Genomic DNA, 16914 nt, shown 5'->3' on the forward strand with positions numbered 1-16914 from the left:
GTCTGAGAATTCAATATTGGAATTTTGTAAGGCTCCATCCTAAGCCCTCTCCTCTTCTCCTACTATGCTCTCTCCATACCCCTGACTTCAAATATTATCTAATTGCAAACTAGCCACAGATTTCTGAACACAGACACAGTATCACTTCCTCTGGGAAGCCTCTCCTGACCTCCTAATTTTGTCAGATCCCGGTATCACTGCCCCAGATGCCTCACCATGGAAGCTCTTACTAGAGTTTTATACTTCTTTCTATGACTATGTGAATTTTTTTAATTTTTTTATTTTTTTGGTAATTTTTTAAAATTTTTATTGAAATATAGTTGAAATAGGTAATCAACAAGGGCCTACCGTATAGCACAGGGAACTCTACTCAATATTCTGTAATAACCTATATGGGAAAAGAATCTGAAAAAGAGTGGAGATATATATATATGTATGTAAAACTGAACCACTTTGCTGTACTAACTAACACTGAAACCAACACAACATTGTAAATCAACTATACTCCAATATAAAATAAAAAATTAAATTAAAAAAGAAATATATTTGAATTACAATATTGTGTTAGTTTCAGGTACACAGCAAATGATTCAGTTATATACATATATATTATTTTTTTAGATTCTTCTCCATTATAGGTTATTACAAGATGTTGAGTATAGTTCCCTGTGCTATACAGTAGGTCCCTGTTGGTTATCTGTTTTATGTATAGTACTGTGTATATGTTAATCCCAAACTCCTAATTTATCCCCCTGTCACTATGTGATTAATGACTGCCTTTCCCAGCCCCTTCCAGTCTCTTAAGTTCCAGAAGGGCAGGACCTTGATCTGTTTCTGCTTATCACTGGACCCCGATGCCCAGCACAGAGCTGGCACTCAATAAGTAATTTGTGAAACGAATGAATGAATTTACATTTGAATGTGGCTAAGTATATAGCATCTGTTTTAAGAACCGGTCTTGACAGGAATGACATAGGAAGAGTGATGATGTAATTCCAAGAACCTGAGAGGGGAAGGGTCCAGGAGACAGAACCCTGACAAAAACATGATCACCTTCACAATTTTGCCTAGCGCCCAGCCCCCCTTGCACACATCTGCTGATCTGTTTTTGGCTGACCCTCTTGCTAGCCAAGCTGAGACACTGAGAGAGTCTGTAGCACCATCTAAACTGCCATGAGAGTCTAAATCATGTCCAAGTTGCTGGCCGTTTTGAGGGTATTCTATTGTAGTCTAGCTCCTGAAAAGTATGGCTCCAGTTTTAACCAAATTTTCATCACTAACGTACACCTCTAGGCTTTGAGCTCCGTAAGAACTATCAGTGCTCAGTCCTCAGTGAGGTTCTTAGTCAGCGTTGGGTAGATTGGTGGATGAAAGAAGGAAAACAAAATTCGGGATTCTTATGACTTGATGATCTTATCCAGGGGTCTCAAACTCAGGGCCAGGAATGATTGGAAAGGAAGAAAGCAGGGCAGGTATTATCTGAGCAAGCGTTGGGGACCTTGGGGACCGGGCTAACTAGAACAAACATACCCTCTCTAAAGGCATTCAGGTGGAAAAAAACTGTAACCTCTGAGCAAGGAGAAGAACTTGCAGAGTCAAATGCAACCCACCGGACATCAGTTTGCAATTTCTGATTCGTAGGGTATTATGGTTGTGGTAAACAGCATATCTACCCCTCCCAAAGACATCTATGTCCTAATCCCCAAACCTATGAACCTATAACCCTTCATAGCAAAAGGGACTTTGAGGCTGTGATTAAGAATCTTGAGTTGAGCAGATTATTCTGGATTATCTGGGTGGGTCCAGTGTTATCACAAGAACCCTTTCAGTCAGTCTGAGATTGGAAAATACGACACTGCAGGCTTGGAAGAGGCACAGGGAAGGCAGGGCAACTTCTAGAAGCTGAAGAAGGCAAGGGAACAGATTCTCCCCTTCCTCCAGAAGGGGTGCAGCTCTGTTGACCCCTTGATTTTAGCCCCCAGACACGCATTCCAATCTTCCGACCTCCAGAACTGTAACATAATAAATTTGTGTTGTTTTAAATCACTGTATTTGTGGTACTTTGTTACAGCAGCAATAGGAAACTAATACACTGGTTAAGAGTGTTCAGACTATAGAGGCCGGGTGCCTGGGTTTAAGTCTTGGCTCTGCCCTGTGCTAGTTCTGTGACCCGGGGCAAGGTATGCAACTTTCTGTGCCTCACTTTTCCCCTTTGTACAATGGAAATGCTGATAGTACTACCTCAAGGGGCTGACCTGAAGATTAAATGAATTAATATACATGGGGTTCTTAGAACCATGCCTGTACTTCTGAGGCATTAAATCAGCATTAGCTTCTTCAATTACTCCTATTATTTGCAGAGAAAAGAACATAGGGCTGAGCGGGTCCAATACCTTGTCCAGGTGGGTTCAGGGCAGAGCCAGGAGTGGAACCCAGGTCCCCTAACTCCTGAGCTGTTTAGCACTTTGTCATTAAGCCGCAATATCATTTTCCTACCGAATCTCATTTTCAAAGTCAAAACAACTAGTTATAATACATGCCCTTACGGGAGGGCTTAGCTACATTTTCTATCTGTGATTAGCCTGGATGGTCTCGGACCCTTTCAAGAGAAATGACACATAAATAGAGGGCCTCATTTGAAACCATGTGTGTTTAATGATAAGGCTGCCTACTTAATAGCAGAATTGTCTCTGGTTAGAGGTCAGTCACTCATTGTTTTGTCCCCTTCGAACATTTTGCATAAGAAAAACAAAAACAGAAAGGCCAGAATAGAACCAGGCAACGCATCTGGTCGCGGGATCCATGGGCTGCTTAGCACAAGCCAGTGAGGGAACCTTCTGCAGACACTTCAGGGCATAAGATTCCAAAACACCGGCCCCCCCTTCTGAGATGCAAACTCCACCTTGAATCTGGAGGGCTTCTTCAAAACATACTGCCCCCAAACCCAAGCTTCATGTAAAAACCTGGGTTTTACTAAATGGTCCCAGAAAGGTGGCTGTGCATCCCTATAAAAGAAACCGATTTTCTCAGGGAAGAGAAATTGAAAGGTGAGGCAGAGCCTCTAAGAAACTCATTCTAAGTGGAGTCAGGTGTTGCATTCCAGACCTATGACACCAGCTTGCCCAGTTGCGTAATCTCAAGTTTCTTCCTACAGTCTGAGAATGCTGTTTTAGAAAGGACGGGAAGACTGCTGAGTCCAAATTTGGAACCTCTAGCATTGTGAATTTCCAGATACCCAGCGGGCCCTTATCAGCGTGGATAAATCATCCCTTCATGGGATGTTTTGAGAAGAAAATGAAGAATAGACGTGAAAATGTTCTTATAAACTTAAAAACACTTTGGAATACCATTTCCAGCAGTTTCCAGGGTGCTGTGGGGTTTGCAGACAGGTATCTGATCAAAATTGCTTTCTCTGGCATTGAGGCCCATTCCCTATCTACAGCCTAAGTGGTGATGGTATTGGGGAATCACAGAATCAACGTCAGTGAGCGCTGGATTTAAGATAGTTACACTTGGCCACTCCGTGGACTTCTTATCTTCGCTCTGGGTCTCCAGAGTCCATGGTGTAAACAGCTTGCCAACAACGCACGCTAGTTGCCACTGTCTGGGGAGGGACTATAGCCGCTGCTGCCAGGACAGCACTCTTTTTTACCCCTTAGTCCCATTGGAGGACTCAGAGGAGCCTCAAACTCCTTCCACAGTTTTCTCATCTCACACACACTTCATCCCCAATGGGGGAAGCAGAATGCTGAATAATTAACTGCAGGGTTGTTAAATAATTTTCAAGAGCCTCAGAAATACAAACATCTCTGTGATGCTGAGGTCCGTTGTGTGATCATTCCTGGAACTTTATCCGGGCATGTGGTTCTCTCTTTCTTTTTTTTAATATAAGGTTCAGGTCTACAGCATTATTATTCAACAGCTGTATACACTGCAATGTGATCACCACCAAAAGTCTAGATACCGTCCATCACCATACAGTGACCCCCTTCACCCATTTCACCCCACCCCCAAGTCCCCTTCCCCTCTGGTAACCACTGATCTGATCTCTGTGAGTTTGTTTCTGTTTTATTGTGTTTGTTCGTTTCTTTTGGGGTTTTTTAGATTCTAATAAGAGTGAAATCATATGGGATTTGTCTTTCTATGTGTGACTTATTTCACTTAGAATAATACCTTCAAGGTCCATCCATGTTGTTGCAAATGGCGAGATCTCATTCTTTTTCATGGCTGAGTAATAGTCCATTGTGTGTATGTACCACATCTTTTTTTTTTTTTTTAACATCTTCATTGGAGTATAATTGCTTTACAATGGTGTGTTAGTTTCTGCTTTATAACAAAGTAAATCAGTTATACGTATACATATGTTCCCATATGTCTCCCCTCTTGCATCTCCCTCCCTCCCACCCTCCCTATCCCACCCCTCTAGGTGGTCACAAAGCACCGAGCTGATCTCCCTGTGCTATGTGGCTGCTTCCCACTAGCTATCTATTTTACATTTGGTAGTGTATATATGTCCATGACACTCTCTCACTTTGTCACAGCTTACCTTTCCCCCTCCCCATATCCTCAAGTCCATTCTCTAGTAGGTCTGTGTCTTTATTCCTGTCTTACCACTAGGTTCTTCATGACCTTTTTTTTTTTCCCCTTAGATTCCGTATATATGTGTTAGCATACTGTATTTGTTTTTCTCTTTCTGACTTACTTCACTCTGTATGACAGACTCTAACTCCATCCACCTCACTACAAATAACTCAATTTCGTTTCTTTTTATGGCTGAGTAATATTCCATTGTATATATGTGCCACATCTTCCTTATCCATGCATCTATCAGTGGACCCTTAGGTTGCTTCCATATCTTAGCTATTGTATATAATGGTGTAGTGAACATGGAGGTGCAGATATCTTCTCAAATTAGTGTTTTCCTCTTCTTCAGATAAATACCCAGAAGTGGAATAGCTAGGTCATATGGTAGTTCTAGTCTTAATTTTTTGAGGAATCTCCATACTGTTTTTCATAATGGCTGCACCAATTTACATTCCCACCAACAGTGTACGAGGGTTCCCTTTCCTCCACATGCTTGCCAACATTGGTTTTGTGTGGTCTCTTTGATGATAGCCATTCTGACGTGTGAAGTGATATCTCATTGTGGTTTTGATTTACATTTCCCTGGTAATTAGTGATGTTGAACATCTTTTCATGTGCCTGTTGGCCATCTGTATGTCTTCGTCTATTCAGAACTTCTGCCCATTACTTTTCTTTTTTTTTTTTTTTTTGTTTAGCCTTTTTTTTCTTGTAAAAAAACATATTATGGTTATTTATTTATTTATTTATTTAACATCTTTATTGGAGTGTAATTGCTTTACAATGGTGTGTCAATCTCTGCTTTATAACAAAGTGAATCAGCTATATGTATACATATATCCCCATATCTCCTCCCTCTTGCGTCTCCCTCCCACCCTCCCTTTCCCACCCCTCTAGGTGGTCACAAAGCACCGAGCTGATCTCCCTGTGCTATGTGGCTGCTTCCCACTAGCTATCTGTTTTACATTTGGTAGTGTACATATGTCCATGTCACTCTCTCACTTCGTCCCAGCTTACCCTTCCCCATCCCTGTGTCCTCAAGTCCATTCTCTAGTAGGTCTGTGTCTTTATTCCCTTCCTGCCCCTAGGTTCTTCATGACCTCTTTTTTTTTTTTTTTTAAGATTCCATATATATGTGTTAGCATACTGTATTTGTTTTTCTCTTTCTGACTTACTTCACTCTGTATGACAGATTCTAGGTCCATCCACCTCACTACAAATAACTCAATTTCGTTTCTTTTTATGGCTGAGTAATATTCCATTGTATATATGTGCCACATCTTCTTTATCCATTCATCTGTCAGTGGACACTTAGATCCTCTGCCCATTTCTTAATCGGGTTGTTTGCTTTTTGTTATTGTTGAGTTGTATTAGCACTTTATATACTTTGGATTTTAACCCCTTATCAGATATATGGTTTGCAATTATCCTCTCCCATTCTGTAGGTTGCCTTTTTGTTTTGATGATAATTTCCTTGGTTGTGCAGAAGCTTTTTAGTATGATGTAGTCCCACTTGTTTTTGCTCTTGTGTCCCTTGCCTTTGGAGTCAGATCCATAAAAGCATCTCTAAGAACATGTAGTCTCCTCTTCAGTGTCCTTCCCATTCTCTGGCAACTTCTGTCCCTACATGGTGCCCGCCCATTGTCTGCCCCTGCCCCCTGCTGTTGCATCCTAGCAAGTTCACATCCTGGCTATGCTGTTTCACTTGTTGTGGCTAAATTACGTGCCGGCCCCAAGTGTCATTTCTCTTCCTGTTCATTTGCCATCTTGTGTCTAATAAGGCTCTGGTGGCGATGGGTGGGGACCAGAAGAGCAGCTGTTGTTCTCTGCAGACAGACGTGCCCTCTCCCGTCTCCATGGGGCCGTGAGCCTCTTTGTGTTCTGAGTCTGCACAAGCATGCAAGAGGCAAGCTCTAGCCTCGGGGCCGGGGGGAGAAAAGCAGAGGCCATGCTCCCGAAGCTGGGAGGCCACACGAAAGAAAGGGACTTCTGTGAGAAGAGTCCACGCGCCTGGAGGCCCAGAGGAGCAGGGCTGGGGAGGGGCCGATGGAGGGAGGGGGTTCAGCTCCCCGTGACGTCACGTCGGGTGCCTTTCCTGGGGCTGAAAATGAGGAACTGGGGAGGCATTGGTGGTGAGCGTCAGTCCTTCAGAGCACAGGATGGAACAGGGACTCCAGCCTCTGACCCTGCCTCATGTATCTGCGACGGCCGGGGAGATTAACGACCCAAGGAGGCTATGATATGGTCCAAAAACTTTTCCTGGATTTTTTCCGCAGGCGACTGAGCCAGAGGCCGACTGCAGAGGAGTTGGAGCAGAGGAACATTTTGAAACGTAAGTGACAGAGCCCGTGGCAAGCGCTGCTGCTTCGTGGTGGCTTTGGTTATTGTTTGATGGCAGGCCACAGGGTTTCTCCCGTGCGCTGCTGCTGTGGAAACGATCGAAACCCTCCCTGGTAGTGGGGGCTTCGCCCTTGTGTGTTGGAACATCTGAGAGGGCATCCCCACAGAGCAAGCAAATCGGAATCCACTTGGTTCGTGCGGAGCTCAGGGTCTGCGAGAAGAACCTGCCCTGTAGTGGGCTGCCAAGTCAGAGAAGCTGAAAAGTTTGAGCGAGAGAACTTACTCGTAAGTGAGAGTTGGGGTCACCTTGAAACCCAGATTGGCTGAAAAACTGCAAATATGATATTGATGGCTAAAATAGGGCAAGTAGCCGTTTGAAAACGAAAACCAGAAAGCATGACTTTCCACTGCAGCTAGCTGCTGGTGAGAAAATCCCCCCTCTCTCTGAGCATTAAACCTAAAGTCTCAGCATTTCCAAGGGGAAATCCTTCCCGGCCTCCTCTCAGGCCTCCTACAACTGGCCGCTGGTGTAGCTGCCCAGGCTGTCATTCAGGAAAACTCGCTGTCACTGTGTCTGTGGACAGAAAAAGTCAACGAGCCTCTTGTTTGGTTCAGGACACAGAGATATTTGCCGAGGTGCAGAAAGTCCATGTGGTGCTTAAAATACCTATTTTTAAAATGCTGAAAGAAATCAAGCATCTCATGGGCACCAACCAGTATGCCTCAATTTAGGGGGAGATATTCAACAACTGAAAACTAAAACCTCTCAGCTTCATCATGCTACACTCTCACCGACACTGCCCTCTAGATGGTCAACAGATGTTTTTAGTTTAATTCAGACCCTTTCTCCCCACACGTCTATCCCTTTCTGATTTGCTCCAGAAAAGAGAAATATATGCTACGCAGAGTTTTACAGAACTTCTGTACTGTGCACGCACGCACACGTGCGCACACACCCACGCCCCGGTCACGTGAGGCCCCTGTGTGCGTGGCTGGGTATCTCCACTTCGAGCAAACAAAAGTGTTCTTGGTTTTGCTTTTCTCTCCTTCCTCATTGTGGCCTTGTGACTGGGTCCGCACCAAATGGTTTGCTGTTGAATGTCACCGGCGAGGGCTGTGATGGGGGGGCCGGTGTCGTGACCCACAGCACCTGTACTCCAGGGCGCCCACCTGCGTGCCCTGTGCCTCCACCAGCATCCTGCCGCCCCGCTCCGGGCTTCGGCCACGCCCTCGCCTCGCAGTGGCTGTTCCTTTCAGCCTTGACCTTCCTCAGTCCTGAGGGCACCTCACCCATTTCCCAGATCTCTAGGAAGTTGTGCATATGATTATGTTCTTCCTAACGGAGGGGTGCCTTTAAACGTTTCTAAGTTTGCTTTGCAGTGAAACAGAATTAGAATTCTTTCAGATGATTTTCCTGGTTGGGGAAGCATTTGGCCGGCGCGTCTCCCTTTCTGCCCCAACTTGATAGCTGATCCATTACAAATTGTCTACGTTAGAGAGAAAGAAAAATAAAAAGGTGTCCGCTTGTTCCTAAAGCCAGAAATCTGGTGAACGGGCTTTCTTCTTCTCCTTTTAAACTTCTCCCCCAGACGTGCCTCACACGGATCCGTGGTCTGCTGAAGGAATCTCTGTACGACTTTCTTTTTTTTTTTTTTTTAATTTTTATTTGTTGATTGATTGATTGATTGATTGATGGCTGTGTTGGGTCTTCGTTTCTGCGCGAGGGCTTTCTCCAGTTGCGGCGAGCGGGGGCCACTCTTCATCGCGGTGCGCGGGCCTCTCACTGTGTACGACTTTCTTACGGGGCCGCACGGTACCTGGGGTCCCCAGCCTAACTCTTAAATGGGAAGAGGCTCAAAACGTCTGTGGAATTGTTCAGGTTTCGGAAGATAGCACTTCTCTCGGCAAGGGCACAGGTTTTGGAAAGGGAAGGCAGAGAACCCCCAGCTCACCTGGCTTCCCGAAGGCAGCAGCTCGCACGCCGCGTCTGCCCAGATCCCTGGGAGGCGACGGGCGGGCCCCTCGAGTTAGGTTTTTCTCACGCTCCAGAAAGACACTCGGGTCTTAGAGACAGTGACTTGCGTCTAGGGAGCCTGGGGGGGGTTCAGGGGAGCCGAGGGCTTACAAGTTGTGCCCACAGCTCCCTCGCGTTCTGTTGCCTCTTGCGTCTTTGTCCTGTTTGAGGAGCTGCAAGTTGAAGGATCACTTGACCAAATTCAAGCAGGGTCATCATTTCGCAGTTGCAAAACTTTTCGGAAAGGAGCTTATTTTTCCTGTCGGTATTTTTTTTTTTTTTCCTCCCTGCGTTCTGCAATTTTGTTTTCCGAAAGAGGTTTTTCTTTCTCTCTTTTAAATCTTGTGTGATTGTTTTGTTTTGTTTTGTTCTTTAAAGTAAGCGGTACCTTATTTTATTTTATTTTTTTAAATTTATTTACTTTTGGCTGTGTTGGGTCTTCGTTTCTGCGCGAGGGCTTTCTCCAGTTGCGGAGAGCGGGGGCCACTCTTCATCGCGGCGCGCGGGCCTCTCACTATCGCGGCCTCTCTTGCTGCGGAGCACAGGCTCCAGACGCGCAGGCTCAGTAGCTGTGGCGCACGGGCTTAGTTGCTCCGCGGCATGCGGGATCCTCCCAGACCAGGGCTCGAACCCGTGTCCCCCGCATTGGCAGGCGGACTCTCAACCGCTGCGCCACCAGGGAAGCCCCTCTTGTGTGACTGTTAAACAAGAAATGTTTAGTGGTATCAGAAAACACCCTCAAACAGTGTATCCTGAGAATTATCCTCTGGGCTTTAAGTCAAGGGATGAACCACATCTCTAAGTGTGCAGGAGAGAGGCCCAGAGCGCTGGCTTGGCTGGGCGGTGGAGCTTTGCAAGCCGGCTCTGACTTCCACCCGAGGCCGCCCGGCCCTGTGGGCAGTACTGGTTCCACTGAGCAGCCAGTGAGACCCTGGGCACCTCTGAGCACACAGTGCACTCTGTGATGGTGGCAGCAGGCCATGACCTCGAGGGCTTTTCCTGGTCTCCCTTCCCACTTGCCCAGTGGGGTTGTCTTGGTCCCCACTGCCTGAGAATTCATGACCCTGGGTTTGTAAATGGCTTTGAACTAAAGGTATAGATTCCATAGGTGGTAGCTTGGGGCCCCTAGCCCTCAGAGGGACCTCAGGAACACCTGTAGGCGATGAGGGCTCTGTGCTCTGGGCAGGATGCCGACCTTCACGGCTCGGGAGGGGGCCTGTAGGATGAGGCGGCCCCGAGCGGAGTCTGAGGCCAGTGACCAGTGAGGAGGAGGAGGAGGGCTGGCGCTGAGCAAGATGTGATGGGGGGGGGGGAGAGGCAGCATAGCCAAGCAAGAAAAGGAGCTGGACTGTTTGTCTGACTGTCTGTTAGCCATGGAGTGTGTGGCCAGCCGCTCCACTCCCCTGGACCTTCCTATCCTCATTTCCAAACCACCAGCAGTAGCCTAGGTGATCCCGTGGGCCCCTCCTGGCCCTAATATGCTATAAGTCTGTACATTTCAACCCAGTGCCCTCGAGCTGCCCCCCCGGGCACTCACCATCCACTCTAGACCTTTCCTTCCGACCTCCCTCCCACCTGCAAATGCAGCTGTTGGGGGCCTCCCTTCTTCTGGCGCTGGCAGTCTGCCTCCCAGTTTCTCTCTGATACATTAGTTCATACTAAGATAGTAATGGCTGCCTAGTTGAACAGGTTTCTACCCAAGAGAAATTCTCTTTTTTTTTTTTTTTTTTAAATTCTCATTTTTAATAGGAACCCTGGGGTGGGGGAAGGAGGACCTTTCAATTCAAAGGAAGGAGCTCTCGAGTGGGGTTTGGGGCAGCGGGGAGCCCTGGGGACTTCGGCCCACGGCAGGATGTGGCCATTTCTGGAGCTGCCCCGGTCCAAGATCCTGGTCACCAGAGGCCGTCACACTGGCCAAACCGTGCCCCCGGGGGTACCGCTCAAGGACGTGAGTTCTGCTCTGAACCACCACCGTTCCTTCTGGCGGGAGGTGCTGCCACCTGCAGTGTGAGTTGGCCGAGGCTGTGCTTGCTGCCATCAGGCTGGCAGGAGGGGCGAGGGGACCCCACTTCTAGGCACAAGGGGGGTCCCCGTTTCAAAGACCTGTCCTATACTGAGACCACTCAAGGGTGAGTGCACGCTGCGCGATAAGTTAACGGAGTTACAGAACCATAATTTCCAACGGTGATTTCAAAATGAGGGAACAAGGGCCCTTTTGATGCAGCCTGTGCAAACTCAAGCGGCAGTGGTGGTCTCTCTCTGATGCCGCCCTCAGTTCAGTAGACGAGAGGCAGAGGCATGGGGGCCAGGCTGACGTTCGTGATTTTTCTTGAAGTTAGACAGCATTATGCTGCGATCCGTGCTTCCATCGCAAGGCCTGGGAGGAAAGTGAGGTGCCCATGGTCACTGCGTTACTTAGATACTCCCGCGTGCTCTGTCCTCCGGATCTCGGCTCCCTTCGGCGCTTTACACACCTGATGCTAAGTCACCCCACATATTGAGCTGAGAGGGTTGAAGCTCTGGGGCCTGCTCTCCTAAGACGCTCCTTAGAAGTCTAAATGTAGGCAGTTGTATCCCACACTGTGGCCGCACACGCGCTCTGTGGACTTCTTGGAAGATCCAAAGAACTAATGGAATCAGGGCTTGTGAAAGGTGAGTGTTTTGAAATTCCAGCCTTGCGTTTGGCATCAGCCGTGCCTCGTTTTGTTCCTGTGGCAGGTGGCAGGCGCCCCCGCGGGGCCTGGCTTCTGTGCCACCCATGCGGGGCACCGGGCACCAGGGCCACATCACAGTGAGTCCCCTTCAGTTGCTGTGAGGCTTGAGGCAGAGCTGCGTGAGGCCCAGGTCTTGTCCAAAGAAGGGAGCCTCGCCTCTCCCCGGATGCCTCTGTCACTGCAGACAGTACCCCAACTCTTTCAGGACCTACCTCCTTGCCTCGTAGCCCCTCCTCTAGGCCCAGCATTTCGGCCTGCAGACTTGAAACCCCGTGTGACGTAAAACAAAATAAGGTGAACCCACTCACCACCCATCTGAAACAGTACAGGCAGTTTGGAAAGTGTCCCCACAAGCAGAAAGGGTGGCCAGGGTAGGGGACGGGAACTCTCTCCTTTTCAAACTGAGTTGCTTGGCCTAGAACCTGCAGAGGTGCACCTTTGTGCGACACTGCTACCAAAATCTAAAGCGTCTTAAATGTTTCTTTCAGCTCGGAATGAACAAGAGGAACAAGAGGAGAAACGAGAGATCAAGAGGAGATTAACTCGAAAGGTGAGACGGTTCTCCGTGCCGAGCTGGGGCGGGACAGGGGGCCACCCTCCCCTGCTGTGCCCTGTGTTGGCCTTGCAGCTGCCTGGCCCATTGGAAGTGACATGAATGGTTCCATTCCTCGGGTGTCAGGGCATGCGGCTCTCCGGACTCTCCAGGACCTCTCCAGGGGCCAGTGGTCCACTCAGCTTCATGACCCTCAGTCCTTTTGGCTGGTGACACTGGCCTACCCCCAAGCAACTTGATGTCAGGTGCATTATATTTGCAGTTACAGTGAATATTTTGTTTTTAAAAATTCATTGTAACCCCATTAGGCAATTGGAAATTCATTATCAAAATCAGAAGTTCAAATGTATCAGTTATTTGCTATGACCCTGGGAAAGTGCGAGTTTTCCTTGTCTCTGCTGATACTATTCCTGACTTGTTACCTAAGAACTATTTGAGTCTATTATGCTAAATCCAATTTGAATTACTGAATTAGGAAAATGCTAAAAGTATTGATAAATCTAATGAAGATGTTTGAAAAGCACTTAGATAAAAAAGTCAGAAAGCTAGAATTTTTGTATGTTTTTAACCCCCAAAATAGATGGCTTGGCAATGTAATGTACACCCAAGTGGATCTAATTCTATGAGTGGCTTCTTTGATAATAGACTCTTATTTGAGGCTATTCTTGGAGGATGTTGACAAGTTTAATTAATGACACAGAAGATATACTACTATTTCTGTCTGACTAGAGTGTTTTTCATCAGCCTCCTACAGTGACCATCTTGAGAGAAAGATACTCAAAGCTTAGAGACAGTTAAGAGACCCATTAAAATAAAGTTTTTAAAGGTTTATTAATGGATTTTTCTCCCTAGAAATATTATGCAAAGGAAGAAATTCAGAGATCCTAGAATATCGTACCAATTATAAGGTGATGATTTGTGTTTCTCAACACTTTCTTGCCCTTAGAGCATCCCAAACATCTGGTGACAAGCCAAACGCCATCCCAATTAAAAGGAGTAGGATAAGCAAGGGCCTGACAAGCCGGTGACGGGCTGGTGTCCCCTGGTGGGAAACTAGAACAAGAGCTAAGGGCCCTCACTTCATCCCGCTGCCCTCACTCCAGTCAAGGTCTGACTCTTACATCCTTAAGACCACCCAGCCTTTGGACACAGGGCATCCCTTTTCCTGAGACTGAGTAGTGAGGGGGACCGGGGGAGATGCATTAGATTATTCTAGGTGTGTCTTTGAAATGATGAGGGTACCAAAAGGAGACTGGTGATGACCCCTCGTTTCTGGTACAGAAAGGTCTAGACATTCAGAAAATATGTTTAATCAGATTTTCATAAAGTTCATTGGAGTTGATTGCTGGGACCCCCAAATTCTCCTAAACTTTAGGGTTTCTTGCTAAAAACTAGTAATAGGGAAAGATTTGGACATGCACCTAATTCTCATCTGTTTAAAAAGAGCATACGACTTTGCAGGGTAAAGCTTGCCTAATTGCATAGTTTGGCAGGACGGGGTGAGAGAAGAGGGTCTCCTCCCACACCCGTCTCCCCTAGGAGGGGTAATGCTAGGGGTGGGGTTTTTGCAGGTCCTCAAGTCAAGATAAATGCCTCTTCCTCCTCCTGGTTACCTCTTTCCTTCTCCCAGGAAAACTGCCTTGTAATTTCAGCATTTGCCTCCCCTGGGACTGGCTTGGGGAATTAGAAATAATGAGCCTGAGCGAAGGGATAAACTGTTTATAAGGGAGAGACCAGAAACAGCGTTCACATCTGGTTTTGTGAACAGAGATGTGGAGCGTGCCAGCAGGTAGGGAATCCGTATCACCTCCTGGTTCTGGGCACGTTCTGTTCCTCGGGAGCCTTTATCGCACCAAGACCAGAAGCCAGTGGTGGTGGATGCTTTTCACTTACTTACCCTCAGCCCGAGGATTTCCTCAATATCATTCTATTTAATTTTAAGACACTGAGAAAAATAAAACACAGTAGCTGATGCTGATAGCCACAGACCAGGCATTTTCTTCAGCCAAATTGAGACTAACCTAAAATTTACATGCTTTATCTTGGAATAAATGCCTGCTTCCCACTTCCAAAAACTCGCTAGCTAGCTGGATGGACGGATAAATGGGAAGAAGTATTGGAGGGAGGATGGCTGGAAGGGAGGAAGGAAAGGAGGGAAGGAAGGGAAGAAATGTACCTAGGTCAGGCTGTATTAATAGTGGAATTTGGGTCTCAACGTACCCTTTTGTTGAGTAATTGGTTGCGAACGATATTATTGCTGCCATAGATGGAAACATAACGCTACCAACCTCTGCACCCCACCCCTTCTTCCAGCCCATCATCCCCAGAAAACCAACTTTGGCTGCAAAGATTATTTCCTTAGTGTCCAGGCAAGTTAAGTTGGGTTCACGCACCCCAAGGGCTAGAGCCATCCGTGAGCCAAAGGCACCTCTCCTGAGCCCCGTGTGCCCAGGGCCGTGAGCCCAGGCTCACAGCAGAGTCTGGGAAGTTGTTAGAGGCTCTCCCAGCAGGAGAACTCGGTGTGCTCCTCACTCACTCCCTGGTGGCACCTGGGCCCGGTTTCTTATTGATCTGGAGAGGTCGTGTCTAATCCCCACCGGATTCAGGCATGAAAAGTAGTCCCTCACATTCAGAGCCAACCTCTAGGTTTCTGTTCACTCCAGACTCTACCATAGACAGACAGGCTATTAATAAAGTCTAGATCATGACTGTGAGAAATTTAAATTAGAAATTCCGATTTTAACAGCCTTTCTCCTGTCATGGCACACTTCGTAAATAGTACGGTTTGTCTAACACCCCAGGGCGAGCTAGTAAGTCCTTAGAAACACAAACTGGGGCTTGCAGTAGAAGTCTTCATGCCCTGTGGTATTACGGTAAAGGCCTGTGTACTCTAATGACTGACAATACAGAGCGCCCTGCACTCACATCTCGGAGTCAGGATAGGCCACCAGTTTTGTTTACAGCACCCCTAACCAGAGAGCGTGGGAAACCTCTGGTTTCCTGGGACAGGCTACAGCTGATGCCAAATGCCCTCTCCTGGGAATACCAGGGCCACCTCGGGACAGACTGCAGCCACTCTGAGCGGGGGGAGCTACACAGCGTCTAGACAGGTGACCAGAGCCACAGCCCAGTAGGCCTCTGAGCCCCCCGTTTTTCCTCCCTTGGCCGAGGGGGGCCGGCAGGCTGCTTTGGTCCTGTCCGGAGCCTCGCAGCAGCTGTCACCGTTCTGCTCAGACCAGCCAGGCAGTCATCTAACGATGCTCTTCCATTGTAGGCCAGTTGGTAGCAAGCTGGGACATTCTGGCACCAGCCAAAGGTGTATGGCAGCTGCATGATATACAGTCAAAACAGCCGGAGTGGTTTGGATTCACTCGCGTGTGTTTGTTTTATAGGCCTTTGTGGTAAGATTCTATTTGACTGCATCTTCTATTAATAGCATTAAATACAGTCTAGGGCTTAGAGAAAAATTGCTTTTAACTAACATCGGTTGAACAGGAATTGACAGCATCCAAAAGAGACAGCAACTGTGTTGCTCCAGAAGAAATAGACCTGGTGACAGGAAGAGATAATAGAAATGTCAGCCTTATGTTGTTAAAGTACAAAGGAAGGATGCTAGCGGGTAACACTGGGAGATGGTTGAATAATTCACTTGTTTCATTCCTTCACCACAGACCTATCCAAAGGGCCCGTCCGAGTCTTCCTTGGCATCAACGCGGGCTAGCTCTGCCTTTGTGGACTCGCCTTTCATTTGAGCTGTTGAGGGGTAGGGTCTCCATGACCTCATAAATCAACATATTCTCCTTCCTGCACACCCCGGAGTTTGCATACCGTTTGCACATACACTTTGTGTCTAAGACACACACACAGAAAGTATTACAAACCCATCTTGCAGAGAGCACTAAATGTGACACACAGATGTGGATTCACAAATCGAGAATAATATAAAACTGTTGTGTAAGGTTTCTGTCACCTGAGGGGAGAGGTAGGACAGACATGGGAAGGTCCACACCCATGCACAAAGACACACCGCATGTGCAGACCGAGACACTGCAGCGTTAGTGAGACACAGCCTGGCTGGCTGGCTGAATAGGCCCGGAGGCAGCTCACGAGTTAGTAAACTCCTTCACAGAGGCCTGGAGAAGTCCAGGAATCAGGAGCCCTGTGTCCCCCTGCCCCTCACATGTGTGTGAAGCATCAGCTGCCTCTCTGGACCTCGTCTTCCCACCTGTAAATTCACGGATGGACCAAGCGATCTGAACGTCACAGGCTGACTGCCTCCCTCTCTTCCTCCCGCAGCTCAGCCAGAGGCCCACAGTGGAGGAGCTTAGGGAACGGAAGATCCTCATCCGCTTCAGCGATTACGTGGAGGTGGCCGACGCTCAGGACTATGACCGCAGGGCCGACAAGCCCTGGACCCGCCTCACCGCTGCCGACAAAGTAAGAGGGACGGGGGGTGGGGCCGGGGCCTCACGGCCAGCCGGGTGTTGGGTCTCCAGCTTGCTGCCAGGAGACTGCGCGGAGTATAGGAAGATTATGGAAGTACATTGTCAGGGTTCTTAATCTCCTGTCTTCAGTCACATTTTTGAGGCAGAATTGTGAGAGTAAGAGTGAGAAGATAAGGTTGAAATTTCCAGAAAGGAACAGATAAACTGGAGGACAGCCATACCAGCAGCAAGTGTGGTTCCATGTCCACTTTGTTCTAAGTATTAGCA

General features: G+C 47.6%; 1 protein-coding gene across 3 annotated transcripts in view; it reads left to right on the top strand.

Moving 5' to 3' along the window:
- The window catches only part of LOC132374341 (phosphatase and actin regulator 1), a 299168-nt gene that overhangs the window by 276149 nt on the left and 6105 nt on the right, over positions 1–16914 (top strand). For all 3 annotated transcript variants that reach the window (XM_059937944.1, XM_059937943.1, XM_059937945.1), the window contains 3 exons: positions 6858–6913; positions 12138–12199; positions 16499–16639. In XM_059937944.1, coding sequence (XP_059793927.1) covers positions 6858–6913; positions 12138–12199; positions 16499–16639 — 259 coding nt within the window. The remainder of the gene's footprint in view (positions 1–6857; positions 6914–12137; positions 12200–16498; positions 16640–16914) is intronic.

Source organism: Balaenoptera ricei, chromosome 11 (genome assembly GCF_028023285.1).
Source record: "Balaenoptera ricei isolate mBalRic1 chromosome 11, mBalRic1.hap2, whole genome shotgun sequence".
Classification (NCBI taxonomy): Eukaryota; Metazoa; Chordata; class Mammalia; order Artiodactyla; family Balaenopteridae; genus Balaenoptera; species Balaenoptera ricei.